Source organism: Leuciscus leuciscus (assembly GCF_965113295.1).
Source record: "Leuciscus leuciscus genome assembly, chromosome: 14".
In the NCBI taxonomy this organism is placed as follows: Eukaryota; Metazoa; Chordata; class Actinopteri; order Cypriniformes; family Leuciscidae; genus Leuciscus; species Leuciscus leuciscus.
In genome coordinates, this window is record NC_138738.1 from 6,594,156 (window position 1) to 6,619,304 (window position 25,149).

Sequence of the window (25,149 nt, forward strand, 5' to 3'; positions counted from 1 at the left end):
ACTCCGGTTTGAACATAAAAGGCTAAAAGTTTTGAAATGTCAGTGCATGTCTGTGTGAAGTAAAATGACACAAGCTGTTGAAGCTCCGCCCCCTGTGTTGGGAGCAAAATGGTGTGTTTTTGCTCACCCTCAAAAATTAACAACTTTAACATGCTGTATAAAAATATCTGTGGGGTATTTTGAGCTAAAACTTCACATACACACTCTGGGGACATCCAAGACTTATTTTACATCTTGTAAAAAGGGCATTATGCCACCCCTTTAAAGGGACAGTTCACCCAAAAAAAGGGAATTCAGTCATTATTTATTCACCCTGTTGGTGTTATAATGCCATATGACTTTTATTTTTAAGACCCCATATGACTAATGTCATATTTCCAAGTGTTCCGAGGGCATACGATAGGGTTTGGTGAAAAACACACCAACATTTAATTTATTATTTAGCGAAAATCCTGCACAATTATTTTGGTTGTATAATCATATCACTCAAACATTACATGTTTGCATGACACTGGTTTGATAGATTTGCTTATCACCCAGCAAAAAAAAAAAAAAAAGTTGAGGTTACTCTTTATTTGCTAACACTTTTTTTTTTTTTTTTTTTTTTTATATACCATATTTTACCACTTTATTACCATATTAATAACAGTAAATTATGCATAATTACATGAAATTAACCCTCAACCAAACCCTAATCCAACCATAACCCTATAGTAAGTACATGTTGTTAATTATTATTACTCAGTGCTTAAATATATAATTACACTGTAACAATGACACCTTAAAATAAAGTGTAACCCTTTATTTTAAGGTAACGTAGTTACATCAAATAAGTACTGACTGAGTAATATTAATTAACCATGTACTTACCATAGAGTTATGGTTATGGTTAGGGTTTGGTTTAGGGTAGTTACTTGTAATTATGCATAATTTACTGTTACTATAGTAAGTACTTGTAGTAACGTGTTACTACGTCACCTTAAAATTAAGTGTTACCAAAGTTAAACCTGCCTTTGGTATTTGTGCAAGAATACCAGTAATGGACATGGAAGGAAACCAGTGATAATGTTGGTGGTAGTGTATAACCAGAACTTTATCTAACTAGAAAATTTGTTCCTTAACCTCCTTAATTTACTTCATGCAAGTTACTGTAACATAAATGACCTTCATCTTTTTGCTTTTGAATGTTGGCCCACTAGACTTCAATTGTAATTGCTTTACTATAAATATTTGATATTATTTTTTGAACATTAAGGAATGTCCAGATTATTTTCTGTGGTCATCGAGCGCATGCCAAGCTGTTGACAGAGCCTAAATTGCATTTAATCTAGCATATACCTTTAAACATTTTCCAGTGTGCTTGAAGCCCAAAAAAAGCCATTGAACTTTCCATAACGACCTCAGTTTAAGCTTTCAGGGGTTGAGTTATTTTTTTTTCTGGTTTTGGTGTAAAAAAAACCCTTGTGACTCAGACATGACCTTCAACCATGTGGCAGAAAAACTAAATGGTTTGGGCAAATTTTGTCAGAAGCTTTGAGTAAGCTGGAGAGTTTGTTGAATGTGTTGGTGGGGTCGACCTCACGTCTCAACAGATGTGCTTCTTACACATGGAAACGGACCTACGCTGGAATGCATTAGATGTTATCCTTCCAGGCTTCCACATGATGCAACTAGCCTTGAGAGTGAAAATCGTTAAAAAGCAATTCTAACAACCACAAACAGGTGTGTCACTCCAATCAGACTCTGAATACATTTGTTTAGGCAGCATGAGGAAGTCTATAAAACAGATGGGCCACGGCCTGCGATACCCACCTCAGGTTTGATTGCGTAAACAGGGGGAGACCACATGTCAAAGGTCAGGTGCATGGCCAAATGATGAGGTCATGTCTGGAAGCCTGAAAGCCACAGGCTTAAGTCTGCGAGGTCAGGCGTCAAAGTTCGGGTGGAATATTCAACAGGATTGTTAGGTTTATATATCACATCTCCCACAGGCGAGTCCTTCATCAGCACGTGTTTGTGTAGCGATATAGTGCGGGTCAAAAGGGGTCGTCATTTCAAACAAAATCACGTTCACACAGTCATTTGCTCTCGTTAGGTGATGTTTCGTGGTCATCGGCTATTTCAAACAGTTCTGTGTACTCGGATGAAGAATGAGAGAGAATTTTCCTCACGCTCATGTAAATGGAACAAACATGCCTGTCTCTGATTGTTTGTAGGACAGCTCCCTATGGAGAGTCTGCTGTGACAAATCCAAGAGAAGCCCTTTTGTTTAATTCACAAAGAATATTAATGAGATTAATGAAGTGTGGATGGTACTGACACACGTGGAGATTTCAAACAAGGCTACGGCCACCCCTCAGCATGCGTATTGTCTTTAGAAAGGTTAAAGATTCCCTAATTACATGAACATAAAAGTCTTAATCGAGATATGACTGTATTATGGTAGGCTATGTAAAGTGATGCAACAGCGCTGGATGGAGCGATTCAAAAACAAACAACTGTCGCCCCCTAGTGGTTCATTCGCTCATTTACGCTTTCCAGGATGATGACTGTTTGCATTTTCCTCTGTAATATATGAGTGAGAACGAAGTTTGGTAACACTTTGTTTTACAGTATCCTTGTTACATATGTTGCATGTACTTACCATAGAAATAACAATAAATTATGCATAATTACAAGCAACTAACCCTCAACCAAATCATAATCCTACCGTAACCCTATAGTAAGTATATGTAGTTGCTTAATATTACTCAGTAGGCTACTTAAATATATAATTACACTGTAACAATGACACCTTAAAATAAAGTGTAACCCGCAGTTTATGCAGAAATTCTATTCCAGATGTTATTTCACTCAATTTTACTTTCAGTTTCCTCAATTTTACTTTCTATTGTTGTACAATACTGAACATGTTTGAACTACAGCCTACATATTTTGTCACAAGAGGGAGCACTGCTCTTACAGAACAAATTGTATCTCTGTGAAATTAATGTTAAATTAATGTAACGTTATTAATTGCTCATATACCCCATGCCATGATTTTATTGCAGCTCTATAAAGTTGTGTTTGATTCATGGGAAACCATGTTCCTGAGATAATTGAATCTTTTAAATAGCAGCATTTCCACTTTGAAATACATTTTTTTTTATTACTTTTCATATAACTTTTGTTAGGGGTTAACAGTTTAGGACCCATGGACCAGATGTTTCAAAGAAGACCCGGAGTCAGAATTATAAAAAATTGAAGAAAAGTTTTACTGAAGATAGTTTGCAGTTTCATCAGCAGAAGTCAGCTTCAAGACTCACACAGGAGTTTGTAGGCCGCCCCGCTTACAGTTACAAAGATCACAGCAGTTATACCATTTCCAAGGTCTAAGCTACGTCATTGCTTACAGGTTGAATGATTCTGATTGGCTAAGAAATTGATAAACATAGTAATTTTCCACACATATACAGATAGACAGAAGCATATCTCCATAGATTATGCCGCTGACACTCGGACCCTGATGTTAGGCACGTCGTGACCTTCCAGGTCGCAGATTTGAGTTGTTGGGTGCCAGTAGGCCTATGTCTCGAACAACAATGCCAATGGTTCCTTAACCTGTAAGCAAGAAGACTAACACACACACACACCAACACACAGCCATTTCCAAGGTTGGATTTGGCCAGGCTCTAACTATAAACAGGAGTCTCGTCTCAAAACATCAAGATAACAAGTTCTTTCTCTCAGGATAGGACACTTTAGTCTAAATGGAAAATATAGGCTTTAACTGAGAAATGGTCCCTTAAACTATAGACTTCAATGACCCCTATTTGTTTGAACGTTGAAGACAAACTCAAACACAAAACCAGTTCCTATTTAATTTCTGGAAGCCGGGATAAATAGGCAAGCACTGTTACTACATTCAAATATCAAATACTGACATTAAAAAGAATACATGAAAATAACATTTCAGTAATCACACTGTAACTTCAATAACAAAATAAAATCTCCAGAGAAGTCATTCAACTCATTTGATATTTAGAACGAAAAATATTGATTAATACCTTGATTATAATCACTCATTACATATACATTGAAGCAGCAGTGGATTCCAATCCACCCCCTTCACTTTATTAAATCATGGGTTTATAATTATCACTCATTATTATCCATAAAACCATTTGTCCTCAGACCATAACTCATGCTATATATATAACATTACCATGTCTGGTGTGGTGAGATCTGGTATTTGCCTGATTAACCCCTAGTTAGGTGGTCGTTTCCTGTCAGGTCAGGTTTACTACACTGGCTAGTTTGTTAAACCAGTTAAATCTAAGGTATGTCCCTTAACACAATATACAACAATAACAATCATTGACTCAAAAGATCTCACATGCTTACCCTCCGGTGAAAGCTTCTTGGATCTTTTTTGTCCTGGTCAGGTGAAGATATACAAATGCCTATTTTATTGCTATTGAACTTTCTTTGTACAGCTGAAGTAAGACGAAAAAAGACTTTATTTAAACAAAAGAGAAATATACTTGGTTACACAATAATCCAAAAACTTTTTTTTTTAGCAAATTATCAAAAGGTTATTATGATTCTTCAGATAATCCATTCCCAGGGCAGTCCCAGAAAAATGGATGTACAAAGAGTAACTCTAAGCAGTTCACGCAAGCAATCTGATCAAAAATAACCTGTTCTCGTCTTGAGCTTCTCAGGTTATGAATAGCAGCAGGCAAAAATAAGGATCTAGAGAGAATTCACTCCCTCTAGAGATGAACATCAAAAAATGAACACACTTGAACATTCTTTTTCTGAGGTATAGCCTACCCTAAACCACATACATTGTTCCTGTTTAGGCCACTTTGGGTTTTTCCAGAGGAACTGGGGAAAACACTAGTGACTTCCATATGCTTAGTTTGCAACATGCAATCCTGCATAGTTGCAGATAAGTCCTCATGTGTCACTCTTGTCTTTTTTATGGTGTTTCCTTCCTTATGTGTCTGTGTGTGCGTATGTCCGAGTGCACATTTACACCTACACATGTACACTTTGGAGGTACATTTAACTCCTATTAAAATATTCCACTACACTGGGTGAATTTTAAAGATATGTCTTCTTCTTCTTCTTTAAATTCACGTCCGTTTGTGTCCTAGAAGTGATATTTATTGATATTTAGCTGGCTGTATGATGAACTCAGATAATGGTCAAAGCCTAGGGTTAGCTCAAGCTTACTAATGTTTTATAAACCCAAGCTCATCATTGTTGATCTCTTCTTTGTTGGCACCACTTGTGTTTTGGCATCATTGTCTTAAAGCATTTTAAAGTTTATACCCAAACAGGGAAGGCTAAAGACCCTACAACTAAATATGAGTAAGTATATATATATATATATATATATATATAAAGCCTGATTTGTTTTACATTGCTATGTATAAATACTCAAACTCCCATGGGTTTGGATAAATATGACAGTCTCTAATGAAAATGTGAGAAAGATTATCTCAAGATTATCAGTGTGTCCCGAGTTTGACCTCAGACCAGCAGACAATGGTCGTTGAGATGACAGTGATTGTGACAGATTCATTGTGTAGTGAAACAACTCTTATGAAAGATACTCAGTAATGAATACCCTGAATGTCTGACCACATGATGAAGGCGTTGTAAATTACACCAGTTTCAAACATAATGCCTAAAGCAATTCTAAACTGACAATCATTGTTTTGTGTGTGAGTGCGTGTATGTGTGTGAGGCGTGTGTTCTATCTATCTATCTATCTATCTATCTATCTATCTATCTATCTATCTATCTATCTATCTATCTATATTCAGGAAAACGCGGGAAAGAAGGATTGCCCTCGCCCCCGTGTCCTGCTGGACCAATGGGCGGTGCTGATCCGCGCGCGCGCGCTCTCACACTGTGCACACGCGAGCAGCGCTGGTGTTGACGGTCCGCGAGTGGATTCTGCTTGAATAATATTACTGACCTAAATCTCCGAGACAGGCCTGCACATTTGCGCAAACATTTTGGTCGAAACGGCGAGCGCGCGAAACGAAACGGCTGGCAGGATGAGCAAAGTACAGGGCGGCATGAAATGTGTCAAATACCTGCTGTTCATCTTCAACTTCATATTCTGGGTAAGTGCGAACAGTGCTGATGATATCTGCGTGACGATGATGTCACACATACATGCTTTGATCTATAACGAATCGCACTGACACAAGTGTACGTGCATTTGCTGTCGCCTTGTTTTCTAGGAGTTGCTCAACATCTGTAGGATGATTTTTCTGTCTCGGCACAATTATTATAAAAAAAAATGTCGCATGATGCAGGTTTCTATGGACTCTAGCTACAACAACAGCAACACATTTAGGATGCCGATGTTTTTGTAAACTACAAACAGGTGACAGATGTCGGCTCTGTCTCAATACCTAGTGAGCCGACTATCTGGACAACACTTTTGAGCCTCATAAGCACGTGCAGACATTTTGAGCATCATTTGTGCATTAAAGTCGCCTCTGATGCTGTCTGCTAGATATACAGTAGATTTTGAAACACAGCCACAATGTGTCTATGTCTTAGAGGAAAGCCATATATTTTTATGTTTATAGTATCCATGGGCTATTTTAAGGAAGAACGGGGCAAGTTGCACACTTTTTTCTCCAGTGAATATTTTTAGCGTGGATTTGTGTCAGCATGTCTCAATGGGAACTTATTGTTTATTGACACTGATTTTAAAATAGTACCTTATTTGGAAAAGCCATTTACCACAATAAATCCGTATTTATTAATTTAATGTAATATTTATTAAATAATTAATGTAGCCTATTTATTGGCTTTTAAGTTAAATGCAAATAGTAAAACCTTCATTAGTTGACTTGACTCTTGATTGAATCATTTTTGTGGTTTTATTGTGTTTATATTTTACAAAATGATTCTAGTTTTAGGACAGTTTTAACTAGGTGTTTGAAACCAACATATACAAAACCCACACTTCTTGAGAATAGGCCAAGTCTCGGCTGTATCTATATATAACAGTTAACTAACTATGCCATACCATAGGAGAAACGGTTTCGTATTGTTTTTTTGACTCTCTATCCATCCACTTGCATTGTGGACAGTGTCTCAATGTTTTATTTGGACATTTTCTAGTACACCCCACCAGCTGAGAGTGACAAATGTTTAACAAGGCTGTCAGTTTGTTGTGACATTTTCAACAAAACTCATGTATAGCCAGATAAACAGAATTGGTCTTATTTATTTTTGGATCATTTGAGGTTGTGATGTGATTTCCTTCGGTCAAGTCTTAGAAAGTACTGTGTGGATCCATAATTGTGTTTTAAAGTGGAAAGCATATTATGTCTAAAGCTGAATGTGGGTCATTCTATAATTTAGGGTACATTTTATGTACATTAATGATGATTATATTTTTTGGTACAATTTTCTTTAGAAATATCATATTTTATCCATTAAGAGAATCTCACACAAATAGTTTGTGCACCCTGTTTTTTAGTTTGCTTGAAATTGCCTTTATGCCCGTTAAATTAGTTCTTGCTTTGTCCGTTCTTTGAAGTCAGTGGGTCTAGAGAACTACATTTATTTCTAAAATCTAAAAACCTTAGAAAATACATTGAGTTTCAATGTAATTTTCTTTCAAATGAAGTGAAAATGTTTAATTTTACTGTAAGCTAAAATTCTGTCAACTAGGCCTATATGTTACTAACTGAACCACAAAAAAAAAAAAAATGGTTTATCCAAAAACCGTATGACCAGCATCACAGCAGATATTTTGAAGACATTATGCTAAATATCCTCTTAATTTTTTATTTTATCTCCAATGATCTTTTGTCAAGGAGTATACTAATTGCCCGTCAACTATGTTGGGTACATTGTTATGGTTTACAATATTTGTTATGATTTTTAATTCAAGTAAATATTAAAATTTGAGGTTAACCTGATCTAGTAACAAAACATAACGCTTGGTTGGCCAGACAAGGTCTGCCCTTGAAATTATGAGTGAAAATGGTAACATTGTCAACTATGTTACCTGTCAAATAAGTTACCCTGTAGAGCCAACTCTTGAATGAAATAGTTGTTATGGTCCTACTGTGACTGTGTCCTCTTAGCCTGGGTTTCCCCATGCTGCCTTGAGCGCAGCGCGATTTTATTCACACTGCTAGGCAGCCTGGACACCATGGACTAGATTTTCCCCTCAAAAAGGGATCCAATCACAGAACGGGGAGGGAGCAGCAAGACGATGACGAAATGTATGCGACACACCGAAGCAGTTTGTTTATATCTATGGATCCAACATGGCATCAGACGCGAAGTTACCTTTCGATGCAGCCTTAGATAGTGTTCTAAGTAGTTTAGAACGCAGGTTTATTTCGTCTTCTTCCTCGTCGAATTTCTGCCGCTCTACATACGTCATCTGGTATAATTGAAACGATTGGCTATGAGCTACGTACAGGCGCATTTGATAGACATTCGTAGCGCCTAATAAACGGCTCTGGGCATTCGTAAACCACGCCTCAAATACGAGAAAATGAACATATGGTTCCCAGACCACGTCTCAATGAGATGTGGTCTGACGTTAGCCAGGCTAGTGTCCTCTGATGATGATAATGAATTATTTGTCATGGATTCGTTTTTAATCATAATTTAACCCTTTTTGTCTCAGAGAGTGTTGATGTGCATGAGGGAGAATCAGGATGAGGAAGGATTAAGGGATGTTTGACTTATTTTACTAAATTAACTATAATGTTTATTTGCAAGTGATAACATCAGAGATCTTCACATGCAAATGACTTGAGTGTCATTGTAATAATGTGTCCAGTCAACTATGTTTCTTGTGTCAACTATGTTACTGTCATTGACAACTATGTTTTTAAATATATGTTTTTAAATTTTAAATAACTAGAAAGCTGCTTCTGATATTCTTTCAGGGTAGAGTTTACATCTACACAGACTGGAGTTTTGCAGAACATCTCTTAAAACTATCAAAATGATCTTTAAGGAAGATTTCTGATTACAAAATATTCTTGTCCTTAGTGAACATGCTGAGAAAGAATCTTACAGAAATATCTGCAAACCATAAAATTCTTTTAAAAATTCTTTAAATAACCACTGTGCATATGGCAGAATAGACCAAAGAGATGTTGAATATTTGAGTCACTTAAAGTGTAGCACTTAATAAGTGTATGTAGCGGCATACAGTTTGCTGGTAACAGAGTTTGCAAACTTACCAGGGAAAACATCTTTTTATTTGTAATATCAAAATGGTGATATTGGCAACTAGCTGACGAGTTACACTTATAAAATATTTAAAAATAAACCAATAGTTGTTTTGTTAAGAAAGCATATTGTTTTTACACTTTTTTGCCGATGTGAGATGTACCCTAAATTATAGAATATGCATGTGACAAGTTTACTAACAGGATCGTTTTTTACCTTGATACTTGCACTTGTACGTAAGAAGCAAACAACATACATAATCCATCATAAGGGGCTTTGACATTTCTCTGTGGCTGTGCAAACTTTTTTTAAGATGCAAGCTGCACATGCTGAATGGGCAAACCTTCAAAGCTAGTTCTCAAAGATCGGGTTACTAAGGAAAGTTATTGAAAGTGTACAACCCTTTTGTGCTGCATTCAGCACCCCTTTATTCACTGGGCTGCTTTGAATTCTGAAGGGTGCATTGAGACTGAAACAACTTTCTGGATACTAATGGTGTTGTCATTTCTTCAAAGATAACGCCACATTGTTGATTACGTTTTTGTCACATGCAAAGCACAGTGCATGCACTGTATGTCCTCAGATAATAATTTTACAGCATGTTCCGTGAGGTGGCTAAGGTTAATATTTGATCATTTTATGGTCTCAGTTGCTTTTTACACTTCGTTTTATTATTCCTTTGATAAAAGTTCAATCCAGCTTAGTAAGTGTATAAATTCATCTCCGTCTAAATGAAGGATATCTTTGGTTTTCCTTGCATACTACTCCTACTTAAAGGGATAGATCACCCATAAATGAGACACACCCACGTTTTTCTGACCACATGTTATTCCGTCAATGCGATTAGTGCATTATATTCCAAGTCTTCGGAAATCAGACGATAGCTTTTGCGAGAAACAGACTGAAAGCTGTTATTGGCTCATAATCTTCACCTCCTAATTTGTGCTTATGCTCAAATAAAAAATTGTGCCTTCCATTATTGGTGCATAATGTCGCTGATATAAATGCCATTGGTTTTCATGTATCACGTGACTAGTTGTTATGCTGCAAGTTACATGGCCTCATATTAAAATCTAAAGAAAGATTATTAGTAGACAATACTTTACCAGTATTTTTATACTTTTATGGTGCTTTTTTTGGTCATTTTAGTATAAATCACCATCCTGTTTTGTTGAATGTAAAAATTAATCTCAGTCTCAAACACTCTAATTTTGTTTTTTGTGCTTAAAGGGTTAGTTCACCCAAAAATGAAAATTCTGTCAGTAATTACTCACCCTCATGTTGTTCCAACCCCGTAAGACCTTCGTTCATCTTCGGAACACAAATTAAGATATTTTTGATTAAATCTGAGAGCTGTCTCACTCCTCCATAAGCTTCTAAAGACGATATAATCTTAAGTTTATAAAGCGACGAGAATACTTTTTGTGCAAAAAACCCACAAAAATAACGACTTTATTCCACTATTAATTTCCTTCTCTCTGGGCCTCGAGTTTTTTCACGTAGGATAACTGCGCAGCGCTTCTGTGTTGTACGTCACACGCATCACCAGCGTCAGCCAATAGTGAGCCTACGTGGTGACGTGCAACACAGACGCGCTGCGCTAAAACACTACGTGAAAAAACTCGAGGGCCAGAGAGAAGGAAATGAATAGTGGAATAAAGTCGTTATTTTTGTGTTTTTTTCGCACAAAAAGTATTCTCGTCGCTTTATAAACTTAAGATTGAGCCACTGTAGTCACTTGGACTATATTAACGATGTCTTTAATGCATTTTCTGGGCCAACAAGTTATATCGTCTTTAGAAGCTTATGGAGGAGTGAGACAGCTCTCAGATTTAATCAAAAATATCTTAATTTGTGTTCCGAAGATGAACGAAGGTCTTACGGGGTTGGAACAACATGAGGGTGAGTAATTACTGACAGAATTTTCATTTTTGGGTGAACTAACCCTATAAGAAATATGATTTACATTTTCAGACGCTTTTATCCATAGCGACTTAGAAGGTTTATATTTGATCTGATCATGCATATGACCATGGTGTTGCTAGTTTTGTTATACAGGGTTGGAATTACATGGATGCAAGTAATTGATGAGAAAATGTTAATTTTCGACTAAATAAATATATACTTAAACTTATGCATAAGCCAATAGATTGTATAATTAGATCAGTGTTATATAAGTACTATTTATATACTATTGTGGCATTTATTAATATTTTGAATTGGCTTTTATTTTGAATTGTAGTTTAAGTTTTAGTAATTTTGTTATGTGCATTTGTAGTTTTTTATTTTTCTATTTAGCTTTAATTTAGTTTTATTTCAGCTTTTGTAATTTTAGAAATTAGAAATGTGGCATATATGCGATTATTTGCAGTTTTATTTGAAGAATTTTAAGGTGAGTTTTGATTTCAGCTTTATTTTAATGAAGGGTTTAAATGAAGTTCTTTTAAAGCCTCTCTTCGTTCTTTAGTCTTTGTTGCTCAAAACCACACAAATGTCATAGGAACCATTCAAAGGCCACATCACACTGTGATTTTGTCAGTGCGCTAATGGTCATTAGATTGGCTTAAATGGTTAGTGTAAGATGTAATTTAGGGCACAGTGGCTTCAGTCATTGGTTATCTGTAGAGTGGTTTCACTGCACTGGACAGCAAGGCCTTTGTCTTTGAGAGGGCAGGCAAAAAAAGAAGTGGGTCGTTGTCCTGTGCAGTTTTATGTCCTGGTGTTGCATAGGGTGGGTATGAGGGGGCAGGGGATGGCACTGGGGGATGGTGGATACCAGCAGGACAAGCCTGTCAGACTGGCACAGCCTGCCTGTTGATCATAGAGATGGGCACCAAAGTAGACAGTGGCCTTAAAAACTATTTAGATTCTCAATTTACACTTAAAAATGTAATTGCACACGGATAACATTCATGATGTCAAAATGTAGTCGCCTTTGCAATAATCACCTGTTCCACAAAGATTATACAGTCATTTCAGTGAAAGCCTGTATCTGCCACATAAGACAAAAAGTCACAAAAACTCGAAATTATGAATTTAAAAAGTCAGTTATTAGCAATCAAAATGATGAGATATAAAGGTCATAATAGGAAAATATTTTTTATCTATTAATAATTTGACTTTTAATATCAACTGAATTTTTTTCAACTGAGTTTTGTCATAATTATTATTAATATTTCACCATTTCAAAATTGCATATTGAGGCTGATTTAACTGAGCAAACATGAACTGTTGACTCACTGGAAAGGGTCAATTTCTAAAGATTTAGTGTTAGTTCTCGAGACCGGTCTTAAGACCATTTTTTGAAGGTCTTGATCTTGTCTCGGTCTCGACCGCATTTGTTCTCGGTCTCAAACTAAGAGGATTCTGGATTTTATTTCAAGACCACAACTGCGGGGATAAATATAAAAATCTGATTTATTTGTCATCATAATGGAATTGGATGCTAAACTTCCTGCATCAAATGCAATCAATAACTTATTTCTACGGTAATTAAATTTATTTTGTTACTGATGTGGCGGGTCTGAAATTATACAAGGAATTGTGTAAAAAATTTCACTAAAATGAATACAAATACCCACAAAATTCAAGATATGATTGCAGAAAAGTACTTGATATCTTGATATTTATATTATAACATATTATATAATTAAGCAATATCACGAGCAAGAGGGGTGTTTTCACAAATATGAGCACAATTGCAAAGTGATATTGATTTTATACAAATGTTCAATAAACAAAATGTCATTTTTAAAACATTAATCTCTACATTATTTATGCATTTGTAATTGTACCGATTCAGATGAACTTCTGTGCCACCTCTGCTGTGAAAAGATACATTTTGTTGTTAGTGATTTCATTTGATTAGTAACAGCTCTATATTAGTCTCTTATTATTCTAATTGTAATAGTTGATTAATAATAAGACATTTCTCAGGCAGTAAAATGATGAATTTGAGGAATGTTAGTCTGGTCTTGGTCTCGACTTGGCCTCGGTTTAGGTGGTCTTGACCACAACACTACTAAAATTTGTAAATCTAAAATGTCTAGTAAGTTTCGCTTTGACTTGATAAACTAGAAGGCAAACAAACTTTCTCTGATGACCTTACAGGTGGACAAAAGGTTGTTTTCAGTATCACAATAATACACTTTATCTTACAGAATTACAATCAATGCTCTATTTTAGTCAAGGTTATCCTTCCAGTTACGGTGATGGGAAAAATGCAAAGTATCCTGTTCTCAAAGTCAAACCCTGCATTCGTGTGTTTGTAACTAAATAGACCAGTGCAGAATTTGAAATCAAAGACATGGAGTAAGGACCAGCAAAGGTCACAGAAGTGAATTTTTTCCGCACATGTTCCTGATTTGTTTCACTCTTGCTTCCAGCTGTCGGGCTCAGTGGTGTTGGCTGTGGGATTATGGTTGAGGTTTGACCCAGACACGGCCAACCTCTTAGCCGAAAATGATGCCCCTGAACACTTCTTCATTGGTGAGTTGCAAAAAATTTTGAAGCCCACAGCAAATGTTTAGATTACAGTTTTGTAGGTTTCATAAACCTAACGAAAAATATAGTGTCATGAAAGCAGACTTGGGGGTTTTTAGGAGAGGAAACTACACTGTAAATATATGAATAGGAGAAACTGTTAAAAATGGGCCATGTGACTGAGTATAAAATGACTAACCACAGTTTCCTTTCTTTTTCTGTACCATTTAGGTGTGTGTTTATCTGAAATAGTTGATACTACAATGATAGAGCAAAATAAAGAAAAAAACATGCAAGAAAAATTATTGCACAGGAGTGTTGGCCAGTGTTAATTTAGCTTTAATTTATTTTAAATAAATTAAATATAAATTAAAATTTCTAATTTCTATTAGTAATCTAAATTTCTGTCCCTCTAAAAACTAAGAAAACAGAGAAAAAAATACTGTGTACACGAGAAAGACTGAAATAAACCTTTGCACCCTGACTTATGTTGCATTAAGCCAGCCAATCAGATTAGATCTCACAAGATTATAAAAACCTTTCTGTGCTATATAGAGATATTGTGACAGACAGTGAATAATCATTAAATGCTTCCCTTCTTGTTGTTGAACATGCTGCATATGCCATTATGCACTACATCATGGGATAAATATTATGTGTTGTAATGATAATGTGGCATTTATTATGCAGCCTTCATGTGCTAGCGGAAATTTCCTATTTCCCACTTTCCCACTTTCATGATTATTAGCTTGTTGCATTTAAGTGCTTCATTGTTGGAAAGAACAGGAATAATGGAGGACACTAGGTTTATTCTTGCCTATTTATTGGGAAAATCTGCCAAAATGAAATGTAGTGTCCCATTCATTGACAACTATATAAACAATAAACATTCACAGCGCTGTCTAGATAATCAGCTTGCTGGCGATTCTGGAATTTCGGTCAAATATTTCCGCTGTGTATACAAACATACAATACGCTTCAAATGATTATTCATATATGTAAATATGCACTACTCTAATGATAAGACAAGGTGTTGTAACTGTTGTGAAATAACTAATAAAGCGTTCCTGTCACAGCAGCAATCGTCATGTTTATAGTTTATGGCACGCTCAACTCGGGAACTCCGGTATCAAAATTATCTCTGAGATTCCCAGTGGTAAATATAACATGAGAAGGCGTTCATGTCCCATTTTTAACTAGGAAACTCATATTTACGATAAGTGTCGTGAAGGCAGCATTAATTCTACCATGGTACGTTATCTGTTTATTAATCACAAAGTACAGAAACTGTCATAAAGAAATCCATACTGTACCTCACAGTTTCATAAATAAGCACAACACCAATGCCTATTAATAAAGCACCGGGCTCCAACGGCAATTTCAAGCTGAAATTTCCCATCTGCATCATGGAGCCCTAATGGCCTCTGTAATGGCGAATCTGATATTGGTTTTAGCTGTGATGAATAAGCAGGGACACTGATGGTTCTTGCAAATAGCCAAACCTGATTTCTCATAGGGGAAGGCGTGTAACTGGTGTCGGTTAATTATAAAAACGTAATTTCCCCTTTAGCTCCGGTTTAGTCCCCAGAGCAGCCGTTTGGTGAGCTGCTGTTGGTCGGAAAGCTGGTCTCAACATATACCTCACTGGTCTTGCAGAGGAGTGGTGCAGTAATTGGTTTATTTATAATGGTTAGTGTGTTGATTGGTGTCTCTAGTTGTAGAACTGCGTTTAAGGGCATTTATTTGCACATTAATAACCCGGCTCCCTGCTGTTTTTCCACTGGTGGCTGGCAGCAATGAGACGATCTATATGGGACTGCTAACTGCTGTCCGGAGCTACATAATGGACAAACAACTACTTCGCAAGTGCTAAACACAATGATTATGAAACAAATTGCAAAACTGGGTCTTGACATCATATGCTGATACCCAGACACTGAAGCTGATCAACCAGGTTTAACCTAAGGCATAAACGTTTCAATGATGTCTCGGTGACAGAGTGATAATAAAAAAAGAAGAAGTGAGAGATGCTCTGTGGATTCATCTCTAGTACACCATAAGATAACAAGCATTTCCTGGCAATATGTTTGTGCTTGGTACAAACAGTGTCTACCCAGTAACAGAAGAATATCACTTGGCAAACAACTATGTGCTATGAAGCTAATGCAGCAGATGCAAGAGACAAAAACAGGAAGCAAGATGAAGAATTCGGCAAAAATACATAATATATTCTCTGTTTCCTAGTATATATATAACACTAGGATATTTTATTTCCGTATGAAACAAAACTCAGATATTCTATTTATTTGTTAACTCAGACTTCTTAGCTAAAGATATTTCAGATATTTGCAGTATTTACCAGATGCAAATTACACTTATTTTAGTCACAGAAGTGGTGGGAAAAAGTTTTAAAATCAATTGCATCTAAGCACATGTTTAAATAGATTTGTGATACATCAGTAAATGGATGATTGGGCTTTTTGAGCAAATTAAAATAATCATAACATTAGACTTTTTTTTTTTTTTCATATTTTCAAAGACTAGACTATTAAAAACTAAGTAAAGAGTTACTGGTGAAATGGTTTTGTAAAAATGTATTTTGTAATTTTTATTTGAATAATAATGTAAGAGAAATAAAGTCGCAATTGCGAGATATAAAGTCGCAATTCTGAGAAATAAAGTCGCAATTGCGAGATATAAAGTCGCAATTCTGAGAAATTAAGTCGCAATTGCGAGATATAAAGTCGCAATTCTGAGAAATTAAGTCGCAATTGGGAGATATAAAGTCAGAATTGCATGATATAAAGTCGCAATTGCATGTTATAAAGTCAGAATTGTGAGATATAAACTATTCTGAGGTAAAAAAGAAAATTAGAATTGGACTTTATATCTCACAATTGTGAGTTTATATCTCACAATTCAGAGAAAAGATGTCAGAATTGCGAGATATAAACTCGCAATTATGTGTTATAAAGTCAGAATTGCGTGATATAAAGTGATATAAAGAAAAAAAAGTCAGAATTCTGACTTTATAACATGCAATTGCGACTTTATTTCACGCAATTCTGACTTTATATCTCGCAATTCTGACTTTATAACACGCAATTCTGACTTTATTTCACACAATTGCGAGTTTACATCTCGCAATTCTGAGAAATAAAGTCAGAATTGCGAGATGTAAACTCGCAATTGTGAGATAAAAAGTCGCAATTATCTTTTAAAATTTTTTATTTTGTGGCGGAAACAAGCTTCCATAGTTACTATATTGTGCATATATAATTCCAGTCGACACTGACAGCATGTGATCTTTCGGTAAACACCTTTGCAGAAAACTCAAGACTTTCCATTTGCTCATCTTCTTGCTGTTGATGTTCTTGCATCATTGTTAAACAACAATTGCCCATTTTCCGGGCTCTCAAGTAATGAATTGACTGAGTCCCGGCATGTTGAAGAGAGAGCTCTCTGCCCATTTAGAGATGTTCAGTGTTTATAGTATAAGGAAAGGAGGAGGGCTGTTTATATTAAATGTCAGCTTGTTTTCCATCCATTTGGCAATTAGGAAGTCAAGAGTAGAGGAGGCTTGGTGTTTTTAGCTTGCTGAACTCACAGAGGACTCGTGTCAAATCTCCTTTGTTCTGTCCTCGGAAAACAACATTATTTTCTCCCTTGGGGATCAATTATTGTGGCTTGTGATGCTTGTCTTCCTTTAGCCTTAATAAAACCTTGGCAAAACTTCAGCTCTGTGCTGTCTGGCAAGCCTTTTGGCCTTCTTGACTCCTTCGAGGATGGAAATGTCAGTGGAATCATATCTGAAATGTAAACCTGTGTACAAGGCTATGTACAGTTGGCTTTTAATTTATAGTCTGGTGTTAAACAACAGGGATTGTAGCATATTTAGCTGCGTTTAGCTTCACCAGGCCCTCAGATTTTGCTCTAGTTGATCTTTTTCCATTAATTAGTATGGCTCTAGCTTGTCTAAAGTGGCAAGGGAAAGCAGTTGTTCGCGAGGGAGACTGTGCCATCCTAGCAACGGCGGTCTCAAGTGAGTGTGGCACAGCAGACGTGTCAGCGCCCTGCGTCTGGGGTGGCTGAATTGTTGCTATGGTGAGATAATTGGCAAGAAGAGGAGAATGACAACAAGATCATGAAGATCCCGTAATCATGAATGTCCAAAATAGATCTGAAATGTTATGTCTTTAACTACAGTTTCACATTTTCTAAAGAAAATTAGAGTGCTGTTTGCTCATGCAAAACCTGCTGTCACAATGTGCAACTGTTGTGCATTGCTAGGGTGTTTTAGGTGGTTTATCAGTTTATACTTTATATATGAAAATATGGCATAATATATTTTAATGCATGAAATATATGACCATTTTGATAGCATATATATATATATATATTTTTTTTTTTTTTTTTTGCATATATATATATATATATATATGTATGTGTGTTTGTGTGATCGAGATGACCAATGAAAATGGCTGCAGGGTAAGGTTTGCGCTTAACTGTTTTGGGAAAAATAAAACCATGCCGGTAAATACGATTAAGGCGTCAGGGCAACGGTTGAGCTTGTGGTGTCTGTATGTACTGTTCACACAAAGACTGTTTCTGTTGAGCCGGGGCCTTTGACACTGGTTGTTGGAGATACGCGAGGAAGCGCAACTCAAACTTCTCACTTCAATGCATAGACATGCAAAACACAAGAATTGTGTTTTTGTGTGGAATTGTAGTTTTCATTGAGTGGGAAATTACCTAACACATAAAGATGATTTTGATTTTGACCATCTGTCAGGAAATGCCTACAGAACCTTCATAAAATTTGAATCAGTTGCTTTCACTCTCAGTCATCTAAAAAGTACACCTGGGTCCATACATTTTCATTTATCTGCCATCTGTATTAGAGCATATGAGCACTTTTACAGTTGAAATTAATAAATGATTTTATTACCTATTCATGTTCTGCCATCATCTGGTCGTATAATGAACTGCACGCTGGGATTTTCTAGAACTAACTTTCAACATTACTCTGTTCTCCCCGCAGCGGTGTACATCTTGATCGGAGCAGGAGGTGTCATGATGTTGGTGGGGTTCTTCGGTTGCTTTGGGGCCGTGAGAGAGTCACAGTGTCTTCTGGGATCGGTGGGTAAGAACTAGAGGTCTTCTCGGGTCCTAAGATCTGTACCTGACCCGAATTGACTCGAATCACTTCTCACCCAAACCTCATGTGCATCAATTAATTTGAAAAAAAGAAAAAAAGAAAAACCTGACCCGATAAAATTAGACTTGAGACCCGAGAACTTTTTTTCAAACCCGATCCCCTGCATAGTGGTTGAGTGGGGACTTTTTCAACCGGGTATGACAGACCAAAATAAGATATAACAAATAAGAAACACCACGGCAGGTGTAGATTTAAAAATATGCCCGTCTTTCTACTTTATTTGTAGAAACGTTTACATTTTCTGTTTAGCCATGTTGCCATATAATATCTGCTTTAAATATGTCAGAAATGTGTGAAAATGTTTTCTGTGGATTTTCACAAATTGCTTTGTTTGAGGAAAAACACCAAAATATACAGTTATGGATTCATTTTTGTTCATTTGATTTAGTACTGCATATAGATGGTTTTCTGTAATTAATGTGTCTGGCAACAGTAAATCATTTTTCTTCTGGGGCGAGCGAGTCCAAGCTTTATGTTGCACCTCAAACGACATAAATTGATATGAATGTTAACATTAATCATTCCCTCGAATGCCTCGGGTGTTGCAGAACACGGTATCCAGGAGGGTTTGGTTATGTACACATATAAGCCTGGAATAAAGTAGAATCATTCGTTTTAAATAATAAAATATTGTTGAACGTTCAAAACGAATAATGAAAAGTTGGCATATTTTGAAAGAATTCGGGTATTCTCAGGTTATATCTGTAAAAGCACATATATTTAAAAGTACCCAAGACCAGAGGCTACTAATATCACACCCGACCCGTGTCCGAGGCACTTGTCAAAGTTTGGACTCGGGTTTTCAGATCATAGTGGACCTGTGAACACCTCTAGTACAAACTATGCAACAATGAATAAAGAAATGCCCTGAAACACACTGTTTCTGTATTGCTGTACTAATTACAAAAAAGTATTGCATTACTTATTACTAATTATTTTCCAAATCAAATCCCACATTGAACAATACAAGGATAAACATGAAACTGCTCTTTTAATTCTTTCAAATATATAATAATAAATTGAATAAATTGTTCTTGAATTGACCAAAGTATAAAGGAAGAAGGTTACTGGTCATTGAAAATGTACATTTTAAAATTGGACATTACATTTTGATGTTAAATCCACTATTGTTTTATATAGAATTGTTCTATTGTCTATATGATATTTAATGCAATTACATCATAAGTAACAGTAATTAAATTACAGAAAAAATTAAGAGTAATCCCTTACTTTACTTTTTCAAGGGAAAAGTAATTAAATCACAGTGTTTAATTACATAGTAATGAGTTGCAGCCAACTCTGCCTTGAGCACTTTATTTAAATTAAACATTAAATCAAAATTGACCTTTTTTACTTCCTTAATCCATGTTCCTGGTCTCATTATGCTCGACCCATGCACAGTGTTAAAATAAAACAAAATGTTTACATAATTGAAAATAATCTTCTTGATATCCTGTTATATGATCCTGTTGAATTGCAATTAGTATTGAAAAACTAAAGTGAAGTCTCTTTTGTAGTTTTTTGCTTGCCTTCTGGTGATCTTTGGGGCAGAGGTCGCTGCCGGAGTCTTTGGCTTTTTGAATAAGGAAAAGGTATTGCGTGCACCGTGTCAATCATTTTATTGAGCATAAATATGAAATGAACTGTCATGTAATAATGAGCTGATACTCGCACATGTGTTTCTAGATCATTAATGATGTACAAACCTACTATGAGTCCACTCTGGGAAATGACAACGGGACTGCTATTGCCACCATCTATCACAAAGTGGTCAGTCAAGCATTTGATTTAGTAAATTATCTGTGGCCATAGTGTTTGTGTGGATGTAATGTCTGTTCTTATTTCACAGCTGGAGTGCTGTGGGACTGAATCTTCTCGCCCTACTGATCTGTGCACTGAAGCCAGTCCTAACACGGTTAGTTAAAATGCACCGATCTTTTATTGCTTATGGGCGCTTTCACACTGGCAGTTTAGTGCGGACCGGGGCACGGTTCGCATGAAAAATCGCTAATGTGAACGCTGTCATCGGACCCGGGTGCGCACTAGAGTACCGAACCCGAGACTACCTGGAGGAGGTGGTCTGAGCTCGGTTGCTCCCGAACCGTGGCGCGGTTTGCGTTAATGTGCAAGCAACACGGACTCGGGTGCGTGCTTGTTCAGGAAGTATAGTATTCCGCGCATGCGTATCACTGTCGCATCAGTGAAAAATCTTCTGCGAGCAGCAGAAACACGGCGTCCCCTGGATATGTGCTGAATTACACCATGTAATGAACATAAACGTAGTTGTCTCTCACTATGTTGTGCATAATAGCACCAAAAAAACAGACAAATTACAGCTATGCTCAGTCGAGTTGTATTCTCCATGCGTTTTCCGTGTGCGTTTGCGATGACGTAAGATCACTGCAAACGCACCTGGGTTCGATACAACTAATTGAGTGTGAAACCAGACCAACGCTGCAGGGGGCGCCAGGAACTAGCGCACTCGGGTTCAGACCGCAGCAAACGAACCCAGTGGAAAAACGCCCTATATGTTAGAGGGCTCAATATCATTTCACCCCTGCCATTTCATCTGCTTGATTGGAATTCACTATTCAGTTCACTATTCTGAAGGAAGCTCTTGAATTAGTTAAGGAGAAACATAACTTTTTGACACACGTTTCAATGCCAGGTAATTTGAGATGATTTGCCATCCATAATTATTTCTGTATAGGCCACAAAGCTCTATTATTTTGCATTATTTTATTAAATAAAGTATATATATATATATATATATATATATATAATTAATTAATTAATTAATTAAAATAATTTGGTCAATTTCAGTGCTATGCCCGCCCACAGTTAAATTACATTGGTCCAAAACTCCACTCCACATGTTTATTAAATATCAGATGTGTTCTGATTCACTGAGAATGTGGTGTGTCTCTCTGCATTGCTTTTAACTCTTTCCCCGCCAGCATTTTCTAAAAAAGTTACCAGCCAGTAGCAGCAGCATTTTTTTTATCATATTCACAAAACTTTCATGGCCCCCAGAATATTAAGTTGTATGAATAAAAAGTCAATATATCCAAAGAAAGAACAGAGCCTCTCCTTTTAAACAACAACAACAAAAACACATTTTATTCTTGCTTTGTTCATTATTTTCAACACTTGAATGTGGGCATTTACAACAAAATGTGCGATTTGGCCTCAACATTTAATTTGGTAAAAAGGCAGTTTTGATTTATATACTGTTGAATGTTTGATTACTTTAGCTTACTTGTGCTGAGCAATCTTCTATCCATGCCTTCTAGTTATTAACAGATCTTCGCTTGTTTTGGGATCCGGTTGCTGTACTATTTCAGAAGATGTGTAACAGCGCCCCCTACCATATAACAGTGAAAACACGGATTGCCAGAAAAACGAGTCAGTGGCAGGGAGAGTGTTAATGAGGACAGACAAGCATGTCTTTAACAAATCCTGACAGTAGTTTTTTAATGCCAAAAGAGGGTTTGCGCTGGCGCAAGCTGTTAGTAAATCTGGCCCACAGGAAGGACACCTTTCATACTGGAATGATGAGCAGTTCTGACACAGACCCTTAGGTGGCAGCCATGTTGCTCTGTACGGGGTAAAGAGAGGGAGGGAGGGGCGCAGACCAGTGGAGGGAGAAGGTAAGAAGGGCTTAGAGAGAGAAATGAAGCAGACAGCGGCAAGATGTCCAATGAGTCACTTGATCCGATAAGCCCACAGGGGCACAAAGGCGCCAGTTTTTTATTTATAGCTGTCACGAAAGCACATTGATCGGCTGAGAAACATGATGTCACATTGTGCTTCAGTTGTGAAGTTCACACTGTCAGTTGATCCCAATCAGCAAAGCACATTAGAAAGAAGATACCGCAACAGCGTGTTAACAGTGTTTACAATGAATTAAGCCTATAAAAAATGACTACTATTCAGGTGCAGCTCGTGTGTGTATGTGTGTGTGTGTGTGTGTGTGTGTGTGTGTGTGTGTGTGTGTGTGAATATACACTGCCGTTCGAAAGTCTTGGGTTGGTAAGATATTATCAGGGAAGCCACTGTGACGAAACGTAATATGCAATCTTGGCATTTCCATCCCGTTTTTAATTTTTAATTTTTTAAATAAACATAAATACGGTTATGCATTACAATGATTTTTTATTTTATTTTTTACATAGTTTATGGGTTTTTATGCACAACACTAAGCTTTTTGGCAACAAAGATGTGATATAAAACTCTAATATTCAATTAACTAATTAATCAGAATAATAATTAGTTATAGATGGTGTGCACATCTCTGCTATTTTACAACAGCTTTGGTGCTCGTCCAATCAGATGTCAGAGCCAGAGCTATTAGTTTTATAAGAGCTAAATCTGTAGAAGTGAACAGATGTGTAGGCTTATATATTGTGTTAACATTAACGCACTACATCAGTTTGCCAAACTCATCTAATGTTCTTTTTAAATGCTTTCAAGGATTGCGTTAAAGCTATCGAAGACTTCTTCAATGAAAAACTCTTCATAATTGGATACGTTGGGATTGGCATTGCTGGAATAATGGTAAGAATATGAAACCAACATTCTTTTTTAAAGTTGGACATACTCATATATACAACTTTATATAAAGAGCTATCGCTTTATTTTGAGACAAAAAAAAATCAGCCAATTGAGATTTGCTTTATAAGTGTGGCTTAAGTGTTCAAATGCTTTTTGGGAACACTGTAGCCTGTATTTATTTATCATGTATAACATCTGAACATTCCCTCACTGTTTTAACAGATAATTGGCATGATCTTCAGCATGGTTCTTTGCTGCGCCATTCGAAACAGCAGAGAAGTTATTTAGGCACCTCACGGTTCCTCTCTCGCCCAGTTGGACTGTTTCAAAGCGCACCTTCTTTGACCTCATCGGACCATCACATTCAGGCTTGGGAGCAGGGTGGAGGAACTCCCATGAGGCAGTGTGGGTCTTGTGGTACTGTTTTGTGAACAGCATTTTGTCTCTGATCGTTCTTTTCTGTTCCTTGCATTGTTTGAAGATGACCTCCACTGCATGGACTGCTATTGTAACCCAATTAACCTTTACATTTATTTTGTCTTTATTTATCACTGAATCATTACAAGGGGTACATAGTGTACATCTCTCTTTTTCAAACTTACTCTCGCTTAATAGAGAGTTCTCACATCTTGAGTCCTTCTTCGGTCCAGACTTTCACAGTGAACTGACCATTTTCTTACTGATGTAAATAAGCTTTCTGATGCCTCTTATTGATCAACTTATTTTCATGTTATTTATTGTGTGACGTAGATCAGGTTTTCTGTGCTAATAGATAATGGGTCATATGTTTGTGTTTTGCTGGTTATTGTAATTTTGCCACATCATATAGACACTGAATGAAGCCAAAGAGTGGAAGAGTGTGATTAAAGACCTCTGACACAGATTGTCACACTTAAAGTCAGCATGAACTCAAAATTAAACCTGTTTTAGTAATGTTCCTGGTTCTATTGTGAAAGATTCATGAGTGCATGATATTACAAAGAAAAACAATTAGCTTCATAATTGTTCATCAAAATGTAAATTTGCTGCTATTGTCTAGGCTAATGGTTAATGTTAAGCAGTAGACAAATTCCTAATTTGGTTACTTTTTAAAAATCTTGCCAGTAGGAATTTAATGTTGATTAATAGTAATGTAATAAATATTACAGCAGTAATAGCATATGTAATATTTGTATAATTACTGCTGAGAGGAAACTCAACCTTCAGACTCCATGTTCTGCTCTTTAAACATGTTTTCATTCATTTTGACTTTTTCAAGTGTGTCACTTGTTTAAGTGGTTAATCCACATTACCTTCCTCACTCGGCTGATTTTGAATATGTAGAGTTCAAACACCAGGTTTTATGGAGATCAACAAATGTAATTTGCAATATTACTGTAAAATTGCACGAAAGCAGCCAAATCAAAAACATATCTAAATTCTTCAGCCATTGCTTCTCTGTCTTCTGTTCAAGAATATGACCCAATAGTTTAATTGATCGATGTGCCTTTACAACTGACAAAGCCCCATTATAAATGTGTTTGCAGTTCCAGTAATATGCACATTTGAGTTTGTAGTTCCTCAACTTAATTTTTTTTTTTTTTTTACTCTTTTATAGCATTGTGTTGCATGTAAATGGCTTTGAAATGAGAAAATATGGTCACTGGTCAATAAACCCTGAACAACATTAAAACAGA

The 25,149-nt window shown here is 36.4% G+C and overlaps 1 protein-coding gene and 1 long non-coding RNA gene across 2 annotated transcripts; one reads left to right on the forward strand and one right to left on the reverse strand.

Annotated features, from left to right (window-relative positions):
- Nucleotides 1–3,230: 3,230 nt before the first annotated feature.
- On the reverse strand, nt 3,231–4,982 carry LOC309513703. The gene is made up of 2 exons (XR_014211520.1): nt 4,384–4,982; nt 3,231–3,615 (listed from the first exon to the last, which is right to left on the reverse strand). It is a non-coding gene; the product is annotated as an uncharacterized lncRNA (long non-coding RNA).
- Nucleotides 4,983–5,882: 900 nt separating this feature from the next.
- Nucleotides 5,883–25,149, forward strand: tspan2a (tetraspanin 2a). The gene is made up of 8 exons (XM_082137097.1): nt 5,883–6,122; nt 13,605–13,707; nt 18,743–18,840; nt 20,437–20,511; nt 20,606–20,689; nt 20,769–20,834; nt 23,393–23,476; nt 23,696–25,149. Exons 1-8 carry the CDS (start codon nt 6,054–6,056, stop codon nt 23,759–23,761), a joined length of 645 nt encoding a protein of 214 aa, XP_081993223.1. The 5' UTR covers nt 5,883–6,053; the 3' UTR covers nt 23,762–25,149.

Coding starts and splice junctions, on each gene's coding strand:
- tspan2a (XM_082137097.1), top strand. CDS start 6,054: ATGAGCAAAGTACAGGGCGGCATGAAATGTGTCAAATACCTGCTGTTC. Junction 6,123..13,604: donor TCTTCAACTTCATATTCTGG/GTAAGTGCGAAC, acceptor TCTTGCTTCCAG/CTGTCGGGCTCAGTGGTGTT. Junction 13,708..18,742: donor CCCTGAACACTTCTTCATTG/GTGAGTTGCAAA, acceptor TTCTCCCCGCAG/CGGTGTACATCTTGATCGGA.